The sequence below is a fragment of the Balaenoptera musculus genome, chromosome 10, assembly GCF_009873245.2.
Source record: "Balaenoptera musculus isolate JJ_BM4_2016_0621 chromosome 10, mBalMus1.pri.v3, whole genome shotgun sequence".
NCBI classification, from domain to species: domain Eukaryota; kingdom Metazoa; phylum Chordata; class Mammalia; order Artiodactyla; family Balaenopteridae; genus Balaenoptera; species Balaenoptera musculus.
In genome coordinates, this window is record NC_045794.1 from 27,461,571 (window position 1) to 27,482,138 (window position 20,568).

General features: G+C 37.2%; 1 protein-coding gene across 6 annotated transcripts in view; it reads left to right on the plus strand.

Annotated features, from left to right (window-relative positions):
- The window catches only part of FGD4 (FYVE, RhoGEF and PH domain containing 4), a 211,256-nt gene that overhangs the window by 93,255 nt on the left and 97,433 nt on the right, over positions 1-20,568 (plus strand). Inside the window, exon 1 of one of the 6 annotated variants that reach the window (XM_036865384.1) lies at positions 19,206-19,399. The exons of the other annotated variants lie outside the window; for them this stretch is intronic. Within the exon in view, the coding sequence (XP_036721279.1) occupies positions 19,372-19,399 (28 nt within the window). The 5' untranslated portion in view covers positions 19,206-19,371. Of the gene's footprint in view, positions 1-19,205; positions 19,400-20,568 lie in introns of those variants that run through there. 6 annotated transcript variants of the gene reach the window in all.

Here is a 20,568-nt window from a genome sequence, read left to right on the forward strand (position 1 = left end):
ATTCTGATGAGTACATCCTAAACTCAAGGTCATGGCCACTTTGAGGGCTCAAGGAGTGGCATATTTATGTATAAGCTCACTTAGCTTCAACCTTCAGGTATCTATTGGTGCTACAATATTTGGGACTCCTCTTTTCAGATTAGCACTCCCATTCCCTATTAGAGTTTGTTACTGCTTTCTTGTCACAGAAAATTACCAGAATAGTTGTTTCTTCTTTCAGAAGAACCAGCTCTGTACCATGTAAAACAGCCACTAGCTAATTCAATAGTTTGACTTTGTGAAAGACTGAGCTCTTTGCCTCCCAGGGAGCATATACATTTTAACATCAGTAAAAATTGAGTTATTTTGACCAGGTGGAAATGACAAGAGGACAGAGTAAAGGAGGATGATTTGAAGTATATGCAGTGGCTCCCTACTTTTCCTGCATTTTTTCAGCCATCCAGAACTATCTCTTTTGATTGCCCATAGGTATAATACATTTTCACAAAAGTTATTCTATTGTTTGTGAACACTGGCAGAAAGGGGGAAGGGCATGATATTTGCATAAAATTTCTAGTGGAGAACAGATCAAATGGAATCTCCTTTTGATAAAGTTAGAGAGGTTTATCTCCTGGTCCAGGCTTCCCAGGCATTCATTTCATAAACATTTAAGTGTTTTTCTTTGTGTCTAGCAATGGTCTTGCTCTCAGTAAGCTCACTTGAGTAACTAAAATGTATAATTCAAGGTCCTAAGACTATACAAAGGTGTGTGCAGAGTGCTGTGATTTCACAGAGAGGAAAGACTCATGCCCAAGCCAGAGAATCTGAAAGATGTCACTTTGGAGCCAGCTCTGTGCTGCATCTTAAGGGTAAAGGGAGGGATTTGCCAGGTGGAGAAGGAAGGGCATTTCCTATCAAGGGAACAACGATGGCTTTAACAACTGTTTTTTTGAACAACACACATTTGGAATACAAGAAAGTTGATGTAACTAGAGTATTGGGAATTGGGATTGGGTACAGGAGTGGATTGGTTAGGATTTGTAAGATAAATGGCATCAGATTGTGTTAGTGTAAACCATGTCTTGGTGGGACTTTATCCTGTTGGCAGTGGAGAAAGCTCTTCAGGATTTTTAAACTGGCAAGCAGGAGGTCCTTTATACATTTTGGAAAAATGACCGTAATGGCACTATAGAGGAAGGGCTAGTGTAGCAAGCTGCAGGAGCCGTGGCATTTTGATAGGCAACAGATGGTCCAGGAGAGAGAATGATGAGCTTCTTTTTTTTTTTTCAGATTTTATTTTATTTTTTGATTACCAAAGCAAAGACATTGATAAAGCAAATACAGTCTGCAATAATGAATACATCTGCAATAGATGCTAAATAGATGATGAGCTTCTTGAATTAAGACAGGGGCACAAAGATGTAGAAGAGATAAGGAACTGAAAAGTATATAGGAGTAGAATTGTTAGGACTTAGTGATTAACTGGATGTGTGGATGGGATGAAGGAGTGGGAGTGTCAGGGACAGCTCTGAAGTGTCCAGCTTGGATAGCTGCCTAGATGTTACATCCCACGGGGGAAGCAGGCTTGAATCCTACTTTTGATTCAGGAACTGTATTAGATATCTTCATTACATGTCTAGCTGATTTAAATCTATGGGTGAACTTTATATTTTTTACAATTTTAAAAACATGCCACAAATTCTTAGTATGATAAAATGTATGTTTCCACTTTTTAAAAAAGGGAATTATGACAGCAAAAGGAAAATAATCAGATGTTTTAAAATGGCTCCTAATTTTTCTTCGTGTATCATACATCAAATTCTAGCACTTTCTACCATTTAAAATTAATTTTTGCCTATCAACAGATGATTAAACACGTGCTGTGAAGTGAAAGCCAAAATTAACACAGGATTCTTCTGAGTTCACAGTGTAACTTGGAAAAACCAATGTTTATGCAAAATGTCTAAAATATATTCAAGCAGGAAATTAGTTCTATATATTTCAGTAATAAAATACTGAAGCAGTGTGAATGTTGAGGCAAGAAATGTGTCTACAACCAGCAACTTGATTTTAATAAATAATGTGCTGTTAATCCCAAATTAGTATATGATGTAATAATTTAAAGTGTCAAAATCAAATCTAAACTCTTCTCAGAAACCAGAAGAAAAATAACAATGGTAATCAGGAAAAAAAGCCCTTTGAAAAGTTATAGGGTGTGGAACTAATTTCCCTATCTAGAGCTGGGGTTAATATCGTTAGCATTTTCTATTTGCACTTCATATGCAAGATCTTTTAGACACCATCCTGGTTAATAGTGATTATGGTGAAACTGACAAAGGTTATCTATTCTAAACATGTATGCTTGCTTACATTGATGCATACCATAAACTGCGAAATGTGTAAATTATAAAGTGATCTTTTAACATGAACTCTTACATTTAAAATATAATAAAGTTTATTTTAATAGAATAAAATCTCTCATTTCAAATTCCAGGGTAGTTATTAAATAATTTATATATAAATGATAAGAGTGAAAATTCTTTTCTAATAGACTGTTCTGGGCATACCAAAACTTTAATTCATTATTTAAATGAAGAAAAGAATGGGAAACTTAGCACTTTGGTTTGAGATGGTAATTTATCTAATGAATCCATATCTATGACATAATATTGGGAATATTACTACATAATACTGTAGTAGGCCTGGAAATTACCGTAATTTCAGGTCTAGTATGTTTTTAGTGAGTATCCCAAAAAGTGCTTAAATGCATGGTAAAGCTTCTTTATTAATACTCATTCAGATTAGCAAATAAGCAAATATTGTGTGGCCTCTTTCTACTTTGAACTGACCTTGTCTTGGGGGAAGGACTAAAGTTTTAAAGATAATTTATCAAACTATTAGGTTGCTTCTAATTTTCTCCTTTTCTAAATGATGTTATACATTCATCTTTTTCTTTTTATATATATAGTTTGTTTTTTATTTTTTTAAATAGTCTTTATTGGAGTATAATTGCTTCACAATACTGTGTTAGTTTCTGTTGTACAACAAAGTGAATCAGCCATATGCATACATATACCCCCATATCCCCTCCCTCTTGAGCCTCCCTCCCACCCTCCGTATCCCACCTCTCTAGGTTATCGCAAAGCATATGCATTCATCTTTATGTGTATACTTTGTTTAGGATAGCTTGCCCAAAGTGGCAGAGCTAGGTGATGTGCAGTTTTCTAGCATTTGATATGCATTACTATTTTGCCTCCTCAATGCCTGTTTCATTTTACCTGCCACTGGGTGTGCTTGAGATGATGGTTTCTTTAGGATTGGATCTTATAATTCAATTGCATTTATTCTAATCCAAGGCTAAAAAATTGTATTATTTAAATTTTTTTATTTTATTATGGTGATGACATTCTTTTTCAAATATTTCTTTACCAATATTATTCACGGTTACTTTTAGATGAAAATATAATCATGGAATTTTCTTAATTTTTCATTATCATAATATCCTTAGAATCAAACCATAGGGTTAGGTAGTCTTCATATTATCTAGACTGATCTAGAGAATATGATTAAAATTTTGGAAGAATTCAACTTAAAATTGTTCTGGAGATTTTTTTTTTTTTTTCAAATTACTTTAGTGTATTCACTTTTAAATTTACTGTAATGCATTTACTGTTTGTGCCGCCTACTTTCTAAAGTCATAAAACATTGGTACAATACATTTATGTCAATGTTATGACTTATCTTAATTTCAGGAATAACCTGAAGATTGAAGGGTTATTAGATGAAAGATCCTGTGAAAAACTACCTAGGAATATAAATACTACTTGTCTTCCAGAAGTTTCCTTCTCCAGAGCAATTGTCTATAAAGGGTTATGTGCCCCCGTGGTACAAAAAAATTAACCATTGCAGTATGGGAAGCAGATCCTAGAACTTGGAACATTTTGCCTAAGGTGTTTAAAAAAAAACACTTTAACATTCCAAATGTGTATAGACTTACTCTTGCACTTTCATTCAGTCCATGTGTCAAATACACCTAGTGTTTCAGGTACAGGTGAGGAATTCTGAGGGAAAAGTGGGGGGTGAGCAGTGACAGGTTCATCTGTCTCCTTTCTGCCGTGACATTTTAGGCATTGCTGGTTAAATAGACTGAGATTACATTATCTTAGATGGTGGAATTCTGGCAATACGTAGTAATAAGTGACCATAAACATCTTTTGTACCACCCAGAGATTTGCGAGTTATAGATGACATAGTACTTAAATGAGTTGTCAGACCAAAGACACTGTATCTTTTTCTTTTAACAAAAACCACAAATGTTCCCCATTTACTAGCCTTTCATGTGAAGAGAAGTAGACACAGTACATATTTAGCAGGTTCTTACCCAACAGATATATTTGACAAAAATAAACACAACCTATCTTTTTCAGGTAAAGGTGATATTTGAATCAGTGAGAAAGTAACTGCATTCAGCAGAGGGAAAGTGCTCTATGGACAGAGCATTTTTTAAATGATTGTTTGGAAATGTTTCCATTACTGTGTCATTTTACCACCAAAATTGATATGTGTATCTTTTCCTTTTTAAAGTTGAAAAAACAGAAACAAAAAAACAAACTCATTTCTGTGCACACATACAAACTTAAATACAGATTTCTTTTTTTAAATTTTTATTGGCGTATAGTTGATTTACAATGTTGTGTTAGTTTCAGGTGTACAGCAGAGTGAATCAGTTATACATATACATGTATCCACTCTTTTTTTTTTTTTAAGATTCTTTTCCCATATAGGCCATTACAGAGTATTGAGTAGAGTTCCCTGTGCTATACAGCAGGTTCTTACTAGTTATTTATTTTATATATAGTAATGTGTATTAAATATAGATCTTTTTTACCTTGTTTAAAAATGTTGGAAATAGTTTTAGTAGATTTTAGACCATATTTTCAAAATTAAGAAATGTAACACCTTTCAAGACATCTGGGAAGGTGGAAGTTTACTAGAAGAATTTTAAGGAAAACCTTCGCATGATTGGTAGACAGGATTGAAAAATGTATAACATGATTTAGTAAGTGCAGCTGATGATGTACTTCTTCCCTTTAGAACAGTGAATCTTTCTCAGCTGGGGCAATCATTAAAACCGTGTATGGAAGTAAATTGACATAGATCCACTCTTTCAAATGTCTGTATCATGAAGTATTTAACCAAGACATTTTTAAAAAGCAAAGCAGATTGAATCATACTGTTTTCTCAAAAACAGTATTTTATCTTTACCTCATCCTATTTTAGTTTCTATTTTTGTGTTGTACAGTATGCATTTTAGTGCCGTCATACTTGTACTTAACTTATATACATTCACGCGTGTGTGTATGCATACATACATATTTGGAAGTGCAGTGCCCAGATTCCATACTGAGAGGATGTGCCATCAAAAAGTTTGGAGATCATTGTTCTAAAAGATCTTTTCTGACCCTCCTTTATGCACCTATAACAGTAACAGGGCGCCAGGCAAACTTGTCAATCACCATTTTACTTGTCTGCTCTCTCTTTGACTTCTTAGAAGAGACCATAAATGGGTAAAACAATTTTAGAAGGGATCTCAAATTGATGGCTCAAAGTTTTCTTTGACTCGCACAAGGGTTTTTTTTTGTTTGTTTTAAAATTTAAATTAAAAAAATCATTCTCTATTTGCCAAATAACTAATTCATACTGTTTTAAACCTGTATGCTTACCCATTTGAGCTATCTGCCTAAATGCTAAGTACATTTGTCTTTGTTACCTTGTGTAGAGGATAAAAATATGCCATACCTCATAGACGGTGAGCTGTTGACCAATATAAGGTAATTTATCTTGAGTTCTACTAGTGAGTAATGCTCAAACTAAAGTATTGTGTCTGAAAGACTATATGGGGACTTCCCTGGTGGCACAGTGGTTAAGAATCCACCTGCCAATGCAGGGGACATGGGTTTGAGCCCTGGTCCAGGAAGATCCCACATGCCGCGGAGCAGCTAAGCCCGTGCGCCACAGCTACTGAGCCCGTGCTCTAGGGCCCACGTGCCACAACTACTGAAGCCTGTGCGCCTAGAGCCCGTGCTTCGCAACAAGAGAAGCCACCGCAATGAGAAGCCAGTGCACCACAACAAAGAGTAGCCCCTGCTCACCGCAACTAGAGAAAGCCGGCGCGTATCAACAAAGACCCAACACAGCCACAAAAAAAAAAAAAAAAAGACTATATGGATATTTTATAATCCTTAGTGTAATATTGAAAATCTGTTTCAGCATTATTTGTAAAGTTCACAATATATAGATTGCTAGGGTAATAATTTGAAAACTTCAAACAAGTACCTTTATAATTTATCAAGTACCGGTTCATCAGTTAAGGCCCATATGATAGAAATGGGCTTTAAGAAAATTTTTTTTAATTAAAAAAAATTAGTTCCCTTTTTATCCTTGATCTTCTTTCCTACCACAAAGACAGTAATTTAGAAAAGTTATCTAAAAGCTTATTGAAATCTAGATCAGCTAATATTCTTTCTATCTTTCTTTCTTTGGAATTTTCTTTATTCCTGTAATACTGTACCTCTGCGATTGCATCAAAAATGAAACTGCATGTTTAATTGTGCCATATTATCTGTGGGATAAAAGGGAAGAAATAAGTAGAGTGGATGATTTGCAAAAATGGGATGGTGCTGGTTATATTTAGAGTTATATTTATCTTTTCTTTCCATTCTGAGTTTGTCCTTTACAGATATTTGGGCGAACACCAAAGGCCTAAGCAGCTGCTCTTACACCAGTAAGCTGTGCATTAGGGTCTTGGGGAAAGGAAGACCGTACTTAAAAGAAATCTGGATAAGGCAGCTGATCAAAAAAAGAGAAATGAAAGCTCTCCCTTTCTTCTCCCAAGTTAGTAGCAAGTAACTGGCTGTACTTTATTGACCCTTTATCTAACCTGGCAAGGGCAAAGCCTAAGTTTTATTTTCTGGAAGCTGCATGGCTATTTCAAAGTTCCTGTGGAAACTTATGAAAAGAAAACATTTTTCTTGACTTCCTTCTCAAAACCCATGATTGACAGAGGGAACATGGTTTGGGAACATATTTTGAAAGCAAGGTGGCAAGAGATGAGACTAGAAAGGTAAACAAGGGGCAGTGCCTTCAGGCCTTAGAAGGAGTTTGGATTTCATTCTCAACGCAGTAAGCAGCCATTGAGGGTGTCAGCCAGCGAGTGAGGAACAGCTCTGCGGGCCACAATGAAGTTTGTGAATCTGCTACAGAGTTTCTCACTTCAGAGCCCAAAATAAGGTCCTTTCCCTCCCTCTGCTGCCTAATGAAATCTTACTTATCCCTCAAGATAAAGTTCACACTTCTCTTCTCCAGTGAAGGAGGTAGTCTAAGAGAGGTTGGTACTGGAAGTAGATGTTTTAGAATCTTCTGCGAAGTAGAGGAGTTGCAGCCCTTGAGTGAACTGCTTGTCCAGGGTAGATAGTGAAGAAAGGAATGCACGCAAAGGAACAGTACAAGCAATAGAGAGTCTGTGATAGGGAATTCGTAAGCATGAACAAATAGATTGAGGCACAGCATATATGTATATGTAAAATACATGTAACATAAAATTTACCATTTTAGCCATTTTTAGGTGTACAGTTCTCTGGTATCAGTACATTCACATTGTTTTACCACCATCGCCACTATTCATCTCTAGAATTTTTTTGTCGTTCCCAACTGAAATTCTAAACCCATTTAATAGTTGCATTCGTATTTTGTTTGCAATACATGGCAACCACAGTGCTAGAACCCTATAGGTGGACATTGTCATGGTAGGTATAGATGAAAGAGATGCACGTAAAGGACACTAAACTGCTAGAGAGAGCATTTGTAAAGAGTGACTCTGTTGTGAGATGGGTGAGGCAGAAAGATAGGGAGGGATTGAACAAAGAAGAGAAATGAACACCTGTTATGTGCCCACATGATACTAAGTGCTTTGTGGATGTTCTTTAATGAAGCTAATGTGAGAGCTAAGAATGGGTTCATTCAAGAGTTTAAAGTAGGAAAGGTAGAAATCTAGCTGGTGGCAACATGGGAATTGTAGAACTTGAAATCTCAGAATTAACTACTTGATGAAGTGATGTGACTTACTTACAGGAAATACATAGCTCATCCAGTCTAGGGTAGTTGCTTGGTATTCAAGTGGAATCCAAAGAAGTTCTATAAAAATAATAATGATCATAATTAAAGAAGAAACACCATATTTATCAATTAACTTTGTTCCTGCTTTGAATTTAGGTAATATCAATGACCTAGGGTTAGTACAAAAGCAAAATTAGATAAAAAGTATGCCTTTATTTTAAAGAGTGGACCACAATGGGGGGAAATGCTGAAATATCACCAACCTAAAAGTGTGTTTACTGCTGAGCTATGTATGTGAACAGATGAAATGAGTGGTGTGATGCAGGAAATCCATACAGATAAGGTCAGACAAACTATAAGTTGGGGTGAGGATCAATTCCATAATTTAGGTTAAGAAGGAGCGGTTTTATTTTCTAAGATTAAATATTTTTAACTAGAAGAGAATTATTAAGGTGAGATGACACTTCAGATACAAGGTTTCTTCTCCTAAACTATCCTAATCCACATGTCATTAAAAACATGTATAGCTTCTCATCATGGACTTCTAAAGTAGAAGAGTAATAGAACTGAGTTAAAACCCAGAATGGGCAACAGTTTAATCCGGGATTGTGTTGTCATCCATCCGGAAACCCTGTTTTGGGGTCACTGTCTACTTTAACGGTACTGTGTGGTTGGGACTTTAACTGAACATTTAACCAAAGAATTAATATAAAACATTAAGATATGTTAAACTTTAACATTTAACATATGTTAAATTAAAAAAAAATTTTTTTTAAAGAATAGAGGTTCAGGGATAATAGGCTTGCTTTGAAGATCTTTATAAAAATAGTTTGGAACAAAATATTCAAGAAACAGGATTTAGGGACTTCCCTGCTGGTCCAGTGGTTAAGATTCCATGCTTCCAATGCAGGGGGCACCGGTTCGATCCCTGGTTGGGGAACTAAGATCCCACATGCTGCATGGTGTGGCCAAAAAAAAAAAAAAAAAAAAAAAAAAAAAAAGAAAAGAAACACTACTTACCTGGCATGTATTCAAGAACTTACAGGCCTTACTTCATTAAGACTCACAGACATACAAAATGGAAATTATACATAATTTGATTGGATTTTTAAATTAAAATGTGGCTTTTTAAAGCCACTGAGGAAATCAGTTTAATACCAAATTATTTGATTTTATTAGATTATTATTAGAATACTAAAGTGTGCAAAATGGGTTAAGATTAAGATTTCATTCTGTGAAAATGGAGATTGCCCCCTGGTTAAATATCACTGGAGAATCAGTCTGAAGACTTTACTCCTTAGGTGCGATAACTGAAAGTCAGAAGTACTTCAATTATTTCTTCCTACTCCTTGTTCTGTTTGAATGTTCACTTGGTATAATTGTCCTGTTATTATACTGCCAAAATATATTTATTAGTTAATTATTTAAGCCAACTTTGCCATTAGTATCAATACATGGAAGTTTTCAATTATATGATAGATGATGTGCTAGGTACCTTTAAATAAAAATGCTGGGGCAGGGACTTCCCTGGTGGTCCAGTGGTTAAGACTTCACACTTCCACTGCAGGGGGCATGGGTTTGACCCCTGGTCAGGGAACTAAGATCCCACATGCCACGTGGCTTGGCAAAAAAAAAAAAAAAAAAGCTGGGGCAGACCAACTCAGTCTCTCCCCCACCCCTTAGCATTATAAATTAATAAATTTTAATTCAGGAAGCACAGGTTACATGGTAAAATTTTTGTTTTAGATCATTTCCATTAGAAATGGTAAGCTATTGAAAATAATACAGGTAGCCTTTAATAAAAAGTAAACTAAGTTTAATATAATGAAAAAGCAGGTGGTTATGAAATACCATGTGAATGTTTGGCAGAACTTTCTATGTTCCTTACTCACTCAACACAATTTGTAAAGAAATAACCTCTCTACAAGGAGGAGAAGCCTAACAGCAGGGAAAGAGCCCATTAAGTCTTCAGTGCACAGGGTATTTTGTGAATAACTGAGTTGGTTAGCATGGATTTCAGGTATTTTTCAGGACTGATGTCTATGACAAATGATCTAATTAACTAAATTATCTAAACATTAATTTGAAAGATGCTTTTAAATACACTATCATAAACTTCATTGTTCACAAATGGACTTTGTGTGGGGAGCTAATTAAGTCACTTTTCAATTTTTCAATAGTTTTTAAAAATCACAGGAGACAGGCTTCCCTGGTGGCGCAGTGGTTGAGAATCTGCCTGCCAATGCAGGGGACACGGGTTCGAGCCCTGGTCTGGGAAGATCCCACATGCCACGGAGCAACTGGGCCCGTGAGCCACAACTACTGAGCCTGCGCGTCTGGAGCCTGTGCTCCGCAACAAGAGAGGCCGCAATGGTGAGAGGCCCACGCACCGCGATGAAGAGTGGTCCCCACTTGCCACAATTAGAGAAAGCCCTCGCAGAGAAACGAAGACCCAACACAGTCATAAATAAATAAATAAATAAATAAAAGAACGTGAATTTCTTTAAAAAAAAAAAAAATCACAGGAGACAGATACAATGAACCAGTGATTATCTCTACTATTGATTACAAGAAAGACAATAGTTGTACCAAAAATCATTATTTTTTTAAAATTAATGGATACAGTAAAATTCACCCTCTTTAGGGTACAATTCTGAGTTTTGACAATGCATACAGTTATATAACCGCCACAACAATGCAGATAAGAAACAGTCCCATTACCTTTGAAAATTCTGTCATACCCTTTTGTTGTAATCAGTCAGTTCTTCCAGCCCCCTGCAACATGGGATCTATTTTCTGTCCCTGTGTGCTTGCCTTTTCCAGAATGTCATATGGAATCTTATATATGTAGCCTTTTACGTTGGCTTCCTTTTAATGCACATGCAAGTGTCCTTAGTTCATTTCTTGAGTGTTATGCCATTGTATGGATTTACCACAGTTTGCTTATCCATTCACTGATTGAAAGTCATTTGGGTATTTTCCAGCTTTTGATAACTATGAATAAAGCCTCTGTAAACATTCACGTACAGCTTTTTGTGTGAATGTAAGTATTCACTTCACTTGGGTAAGTACCTAGGAGTGTCATTGCTGGGTCATATGGAAGTGCTTGTTTAACTTTATAAGAAAGTACCATGGCTCCTATTGCGTAGCTTAAATTTAGTGACAAGTTTGTGGTAGATTCCGAATATAATTTCAGATTATCCAGAATGAACAATGAGAGTCAATGATATTTTATTTCTCACTTTAATTATCACTTCCTAGCTGCAAATCATATTTTGGTTTTCACTATATAGATTCAAATGTGGATTCCATTATATCTTAATTTATTGTGCAAAAGAGAATTGAATTTCTTTTTTTTTTATTTTACAAATATATTTATTTTTTATTTTTGGCTGTGTTGGGTCTTCGTTGCTGTATGCGGGCTTTTCTCTAGTTGCAGCGAGCGGGGGCTACTCTTTGTTGCGGTGCGCAGGCTTCTTGTTATGGTGGCTTCTCTTGTTGCGGAGCACGGGCTCTAGGTGCGAGGGCTTCAGTAGTTGTGGCACGTGGGCTCAGTAGTTGTGGCTCACGGGCCCTAGAGCGCAGGCTCAGTAGTTGTGGCGCACGGGCTTAGTTGCTCCGCGGCATGTGGGATCTTCCCGGACCAGGGCTTTGAACCCATGTCCCCTGCATTGGCAGGCGGATTCTTAACCACTGTGCCACCAGGGAAGCCCCAGAGAATTGAATTTCTTAAAGGTTATCATTTTACTTGTGTTACTGGCCAAGATTTTTAACATCTTAAACCTAGTTTTCTCTTGTACAAAATGATAACTGTTATTCCTTATCTTACCTGTATTATTTATTCCTTTTGCAGAAAAGTATTCTCTTCTGTAATATAGTGATAAATTATTACCTCACAGTGAGGATTTAAAGAAATGCTGCGTAGAAAGTGCTTACCAGAGCACCTGGCACAAAGTAAATGTTAGCTATAAAAAAAAAGAAAGGTGGGGAGCGTCCCTTGGTGCAGGAGCTCTTCTTGCCCTGCCCTGGACGGTGCCCCTGGGGCATCCAGGTCATCCCTCAGGTGCCTGAGGCTGAACGGTGGCATCATTTCCTGTTCCCAGAGAGCCCCTCAGATCCCCACTGTGGTGGTGCGTCCAGTGAGCATCTTTCTTAGGGGTCAAGACGCCATGTGGCTGACAGGGTCTTGGTGCTCCAGCCGGGTGTCACGCCTGAGCCTCAGGTGGGACAGCCAAGTTCAGGACACAGGACCACCAGAGACCTCCTGGCCCCACGTAATATCAATTGGCGAGAGCTCTCACAGAGATCTCCATCTCAATGCTAAGACCCAGCCCCACTCAATGACCAGCAAGCTCCAGTGCTGGACACCCCATGCCAAACAACTAGCAAGACAGGAACACAGCCCCACCCATTAGCAGAGAGGCTGCCTAAAATCATACTAAGTTCCAGGTACCTCAAAACACACCACAGGACACGGTCCTGCCCACCAGAAAGACAAGATCCAGCCTTATCCCCCAGACACAGGTACCAGTCCCCTTCGCCAGGAAGCCTACACAACCCAGTGAACCAACCTTATCCACTGGGGGGCAGACACCAAAAACAATGGGAACTATGAACCTGCAGCCTGTGAAAAGAAGACCCCAAACACAGTAAGTTAAGCAAAATGAGAAGACAGAGAAATATGCAGCAGATGAAGGAACAAGGTAAAAACTCAACAGACCAAATGAAGGGGAATTAGTCAGTCTGCCTGAAAAAGAGTTCAGAGTAATGATAGTAAAGATGATCCAAACTCTTGGAAATAGAATGGAGGAAATACAAGAAACGTTTAACAAGGACCTAGGAGAACTAAAGAGCAAACAAACAATGATGAACAACACAATAAATGAAATTAAAAATTCTCTAGAAGGAATCAATAGCAGAATAACTGAGGCAGAAGAACAGATAAGTGACCTGGAAGATAAAATAGTGGAAATAACTACTGCAGAGCAGAATAAAGAAAAAAGAATGAAAAGAATTGAGGACAGTCTCATAGACCTCTGGGACAACATTAAATGCACCAACGTTCGAATTATAGGGGTCCCAGAAGAAGAAGAGAAAAAGAAAGGGACTGAGAAAATATTTGAAGAGATTATAGTTGAAAACTTCCCTAATATGGGAAAGGAAATAGTCAAGTCCAGGAAGTGCAGAGAGTCCCATACAGGATAAATCCAAGGAGAAACATGCCAAGACACATATTAATCAAACTATAAAAAATTAAAAACAAAGAAAAAATATTAAAAGCAGCAAGGGAAAAGCAACAAATAACATACAAGGGAATCCCCATAAGGTTAACAGCTGATCTTTCAGCAGAAACTCTGCAAGCCACATGGGAGTGGCAGGACATATTTAAAGTAATAAAAGGGGAAAACCTACAACCAAGATTACTGTACCCAGCAAGGATCTCATTCAGATTTGACGGAGAAATTAAAACCTTTACAGACAAGCAAAAGCTAAGAGAATTCAGCACCACCAAACCAGCTTTACAACAAATGCTAAAGGAACTTCTCTAGGCAGGAAACACAAGAGAAGGAAAAGACCTACAATAACAAACCCAAAACAATTAAGAAAATGGGAATAGGAACATACATATCGATAATAACCTTAAATGTAAATGGATTAAATGCTCCAACTGAAAGACATAGACTGGCTAAATGGATACAAAAACAAGACCTATATATATGCTGTCTACAAGAGACCCACTTCAGATCTAGGGACACATACAGACTGAAAGTGAGGGGATGGAAAAACATTCCATGCAAATGGAAATCAAGAGAAAGCTGGAGTAGCAATTCTCGTATCAGACAAAATAGACTTTAAAATAAAGACTATTACAAGGGACAAAAAAGGACACTACATAATGATCAAGGGATCAATCCAAGAAGAAGATATGACAATTGTAAAAATTTATGCATCCAACATAGGAGCACCTCAATACATAAGGCAAATTGCTAATAGCCATAAAAGGGGAAATCGACAGTAACACAGTAATAGTAGGGGACTTTAACACCCCAATTTCACCAGTGCACAAATCATCCAAAATGAAAATAATTAAGGAAACACAAGCTTTAAATGATACATTAAACAAGATGAACTTAATTGATGTTTATAGGACATTCCATCCAAAAGCAACAAAATACACTTTCCTCTCAAGTGCTCATGAAACATTCTCCAGGATAGATCATATCTTGGGTCACAAATGAAGCCTTGGTAAATTTAAGAAAATTGAAAATCGTATCAAGTATCTTTTCCAACCACAATGCTATGAGACTAGATATCAATTACAGGAAGAAAACTGTAAAAAATTCAAACACATGGAGGCTAAATAATATACTACTAAGTAACCAAGAGATCACTGAAGAAATAAAAGAGGAAATCAAAAAATACCTAGAAAAAAATGCCAGTGAAAACACGGCGGCAGAAAACCTATGGGATTCAGCAAAAGCAGTTCTAAGAGGGAAGTTTATAGCAATACAAGCCTACCTCAAGAAACAAGAAGAATCTCAAATAAACAACCTAACCTTACACCTAAAGCAATTAGAGAAAGAAGAACGAAAAACTTCCAAAGTTAGCAGAAGGAAAGAAATCATAAAGATCAGATCAGAAATAAATGAAAAAGCAATGAAGGAAACGATAGCGAAGATCAATATAACTAAAACTTGGTTCTTTGAGAAGATAAACAAAAATGATAAACCGTTAGCCAGACTCATCAAAAAAAAAGGGAGAAGACTCAAATCAACAGAATTAGAAATGAAAAAGGAGAAGTAACAACTGACACTGCAGAAATACAAAGGATCATGAGAGATTACTACAAGCAACTATGTGACAATAAAATGGATAACCTAGAAGAAATGGACAAATTCTTAGTAAAGTACAACCTTCCAAGACTGAACCAGGAAGAAATAGAAAATATAAACAGACCAGTCACAAGCACTGAAATTGAAACTGTGATTAAAAACCTTCAAACAAACAAAAGCCCAGGACCAGATGGCTTCAGAGGCTAATTCTGTCAAACTTTTAGAGAAGAGCTAACACCTATCCTTCTCAAACTCTTCCAAAATATACCCGAGGGAGGAACACTCCCAAACTCATTCTACAAGGCCACCATCACCCTGATACCGAAACCAGACAAAGATGTTACAAAAAAAGAAAACTACAGGCCCATATCACTGATGAACATAGATGCAAAAACCCTCAACAAAATACTAGCAAACAGAATCCAACAGCACATTAAAAGGATCATGTGGGGTTTATCCCAGGAATGCAAGGATTCTTCAATATACACAAACCAATTGATGTGATACACTACATTAACAAATTGAAGGATAAAAACCATATGATAATCTCATAGATGCAGAAAAAGCTTTTCACACTCATTTATGATAAAAACACTCCAGAAACTAGGCATAGAGGGAACTTACCTCAACATAATAAAGGCCATATATGACAAACCCACAGCCAACATCGTTCTCAATGGTGAAAAACTGAAACTATTTCCACTAAGATCAGGAACAAGACAAAGTTGCCCACTGTCACCACTATTATGCAACATAGTTTTGGAAGGTTTAGCCAGAGCAATCAGAGAAGAAAAAGAAATAAAAGGAATCCAAATCAGAAAAGAAGAAAAATTGTCACTGTTTGCAGAATACATTACACTATATATAGAGAATCCTAAAGATGCTACAAGAAAAGTACTAGAACTAATCAATGAATTTGGTAGAGTAGCAGGATACAAAATTAATGCACAGAAATCTCTCACATTCCTATACACTAATGATGAAAAATCTGAAAGAGAAGTTAAGGAAACACTCCCATTTACCATTGCAACAAAAAGAATAAAATGCCTAGGAGTAAACCTACCTAAGGAGACAAAAGACCTGTATGCAGAAAACTATAAGACACTGATGAAAGAAATTAAAGATGATACAAACAGATGGAGAGATATACCATGTTCTTCGATTGGAACAATAAACATTGTGAAAATGACTATACTACCCAAAGCAATCTACAGATTCAGTGCAATCCCTATCAAACTACCATGTCATTTTTCACAGAACCAGAACAAAACATTTCACAATTTGTTTGGAAACATAAAAGACCCCAAATAGCCAAAGCAATCTTGAGAAAGAAAGACAGAGCTGGAGGAATCAGGCTCCCTGACTTCAGACTATACTACAAAGCTACAGTAATCAAGACAGTATGGTACTGGCACCAAAACAGAAATATGGATCAGTGGCACAGGGTAGAAAGCCCAGAGATAAACCCACACACATATGGTCACCTTATCTTTGATAAAGGAGTCAAGAATATACAATGGAGAAGAGATAGCCTCTTCAATAAGTGGTGCTGGGAAGACTGGACAGCTACATGTAAAAGAATGAAATTAGAACACTCCCTAACACTGTATACAAAAATAAACTCAAAATGGATTAAAGACCTAAATGTAAGGCCAGACAGTATAAAACTCTTAGAGGAAAACATAGGCAAAACACTCTATGACATGAATCACAGCAAGATCCTTTTTCACCCACCTCCTAGAGAAATGGAAATAAAAACAAAAATAAACAAATGGGTCCTAATGAAACTTCAAAGCTTTTGCACAGCAAAGGAAACCATAAACAAGACCAAAAGACAACCCTCAGAATGGGAGAAAATATTTGCAAACGAAGCAACTGACAAAGGATTAATCTCCAAAACATACAAGCAGCTCATGCAGCTCAATATCAAAAGAACGAACAACCCAATCCAAAAATGGGCAGAAGACCTAAATAGACATTTCTCCAAAGAACATATACAGATTGCCAACAAACACATGAAAGGATGTTCAACATCACTAATCGTTAGAGAAATGCAAATGAAAACTACAGTGAGGTATGACATCACACTGGTCAGAATGGCTGTCATCAAAAAATCTACAAACAGTAAATGCTGGAGAGGGTGTGGAGAAAAGGCAACCCTCTTGCACTGTTGGTGGGAATGTAAATTGATACAGTCACTATGGAGGTTACTTAAAATACTAAAAATAGAACTACCATATGACACAGCAATCCCACTACTGGGCATATACCCTGAGAAAACCATCATTCAAAAAGAGACATATACCACAGTGTTCATTGCAGCAGTATTTACAATAGCCAGGACATGGAAGCAGCCTAAGTGTCCGTCGACAGATGAATGGATAAAGAAGATGAGATACATATATACAATGGAATATTACTCAGCCATAAAATGAAACAAAATTGAGTTATTTGTAGTGAGGTGGATGGACCTAGAATCTGTCACACAGAGTGAAGTAAGTCAGAAAGAGAAAAACAAATACCGTATGCTAACACATATATATGGAATCTTAAAAAAAAAAAAAAAAGATTCTGAAGAACCTAAGGGCAGGACAGGAATAAAGACGCAGATGTAGAGAATGGACTTGAGGACACGGGGAGGGGGAAGGGTAAGGTTGGACGAAGTGAGAGTGTGGCATTGACATATATACACTACCAAATGTAAAATAGATAGCTAGTGGGAAGCAGCCGCATAGCACAGGGAGATCAGCTGGGTGCTTTGTGACCACTTAGAGGGGTGGGATAGGGAGGGTGTGAGGGAGATGGAAGAGGGAGGGGACATGGGGATATATGTATTCGTATAGCTGATTCACTTTGTTATACAGCAGCAACTAAGACAACAATGTTAAGCAATTATACTCTAATAAAGATGTTAAAAAAAAAAAAAGAAAAGGTATTTGTTTGGAAACCAAACCTGAGATTATAATTTAAACATTGCTATCAAAATTCAGGAAGCACAGAATTGGTGCATTTTTTTGACAGGGAAACATTCTACTTTTTACGGTACTGAAATTTGCCAAGGCTAATTGGTCTTTGGAATCAAATTTAAATAGTTTTCCTGTCACAGTGAATTTTAAACACCGGTGGAGTTCCTGACGGACATAAAGGACAATTCAGGTTTCTTCTCTTTCTTTGACTCCTTTTCTACATGTTCTAATTGTCTAATCTTTTTAGATTAAAACCTATTCATGCCTAGTATGCAAATTTATTTTATTAAGAATTAAGTTGATAAGTCCATTTCCTGATAAACAGATGGAAATTACTGTGTCTTATCTGAATGTATAATACATAGTCCCTCATACCGTATCTTGAGTGTTGCCCCCCTGCCCTGACATTAAGCAATTCCTAAGCAGGTGCAATTGAGCCAGAGCTTTAGGCCACCAGTGAGTGTCAATCCTCTGCCCCAGTGGTTCTCCACATATGGTCCCTGAAATGCAGTCCCAGACCAGCAGTGTCAGCATCATGTGGGAGCTTGTTAGAAGTGCAGATTCTGGGGTTGTACCACAGATTGGTTGAATTCAACTCCTGGGATGGGACCAGGCAGTGTGTGTTTTAAAATGCCATCCAGATGATCTGGTATGTGAGAACCACTGCATCTGGACACACTGAGGAGGGGTTTGGAGAGGCTGCTTTCAACTGTGAGCGTGATGTCTATAGCCCATTACTTCATTGTGATTTTATAAATATTTTAATTGACACTTTCTCATTTTTCAGGGTTATAAGAATTTTTGAAAGTACTGATTAAATGATACAAACTTACAAAGATCTGTAGAAATAAGTAAACAGTGCTCTGAAATAACATAAAACTTGACTTCCTTAGGAAATTTATGAGTAGTATTTATTCACTCTGCACTAAGATCAATGAACTATGCTAAAATGGAAAGTAGTAAGTGGCACAAAAAGCATTTGAGATAATTTAAAATGACGTTTTAACATCTTAAGCCTGTGAATCCTGAATCTGTAACCTCTTTGGTCCAGAACATGGACCCAGTTAAAGTGGAAACAAACTGTTTTCATGTTGGCTTTTTTAGAGCATTACTAATCGTTAAGGAATTAGTCAGTTTATAAACTGTCCTATTCCCAAATGTATTTCTAGTGCATTTGTTGCTTCCATGGGCCTCCGTTGTTGTTTATTTTCTCTCCATCCTCATAAAGTTGGTCTCATGAAAAGCACTGCAGCAGCCCTCCTCTGGGGAGGTGTGGCATATTATGCATGAGGTTGTCTTTGAGCAGTAAGGTCTAAGAAGGTCCTGAAGTAAGCAGTGCACCATCAGAGCTCCCGGCTAACCTGTGGGTCTCCAAGCTGTGAGAGGCTTTAGAGCCAGGATTGAGATTTTATGACATGAACTTTTAAAGAGTAAAGCCAAATATTTTCTTATGAAACCAAAGTAGACTAATTATCAGTATGTGTGAAATCATGTCCACTGATCAAGGTAAGTAGTTTCATTTTCTGGTGTATCTTTCTCGTTTTTGTTTTGTTTTTTTCGCCCAGTTTCTGGGGGTCAATTTATAACAGCATGCTGAGGGACATGAAAGTTGCAGAGTTTGGTTTTAAGTTAAGAATAAGGTTCACATTTTTCAACTTTAATGTTAAAATATGTACTGTATTCATGGTTTCTGCCTCTTCCAGGAGGCTGTTTCTGGGTTTAGCGAAATACAAATTTAATAGTTCTGTTTCTCTGACTCATTCTTACTAACATTAGAAGTTTGAAAAGTTAGTCACTGACGGGAGAATACAGACAAAGAAAGCAAAAGTTTTTTCTTCCATTTCTGGTGTGAACAAAGCTAAGAAATGTTTACCACGAATCCTTTTCTGGTACTACTGCATGGAATACTGTTCTGTTCAAGCAAACACACACACACATCCCCACCATCCCAGTCTTCTTGTTTCAGCAAAGTTCAGAAGAGTGAATATTACTTGTTTTTCAATATAAGATAACATCGTAGAGACAGGCATGGATTTTTTGTTGTTGTTGTTAGTGGTATTAAGACACCGTTTTTTTCCTCCAGTATTCTAGGGAGTGTGTTAATGAGAAGTTGATTCTTTCAAGGAGGCATGAAACACTGTGTGGTAGAAATGTAATCATGTGACAGGAAATTTCTGCTAAAAATATTTTTTTAAACTGAAATGGGTTCATTTTGTGATGCTATTTTCCCATTGTTTGTGCATGGATATTAACCTTCCTGAGGAATGTCTACCCTGCTGTCTACACTGTTAATTAAATAAAATGAACTGAACCTTAGAACAGGCAAGTCTTCATAGTTACCAAGATTCTCTTCCTTGTGGTGTCACAGTTTCCTTCTTTTCGCCTGGGGGGCAGCAGAGGGGGAGACGGAGGGGGAGACGGGAGTTGCACTGAGCTTGGAAGCCCAGGGGCGGGGCCAGTCACAGTACTGCATCTGGGAAGCTGAGGCTCCCTCCCGCAGCTAGGCAGCCTTAACTGGCTCTGTTCCCAGGTTCCAGTAGTTGCTAGAGATTGAATAGCCCAGCCCATGTCTGCCTTGGCTCCCTCCATTATCCAGGAAGAAGCCTCAGTTCCTTTGCAGCAGTTCTAAGTTCAAGGTTTGTGTGATCTCCCCAAGGTTTGTGTGTTGTGTGGTT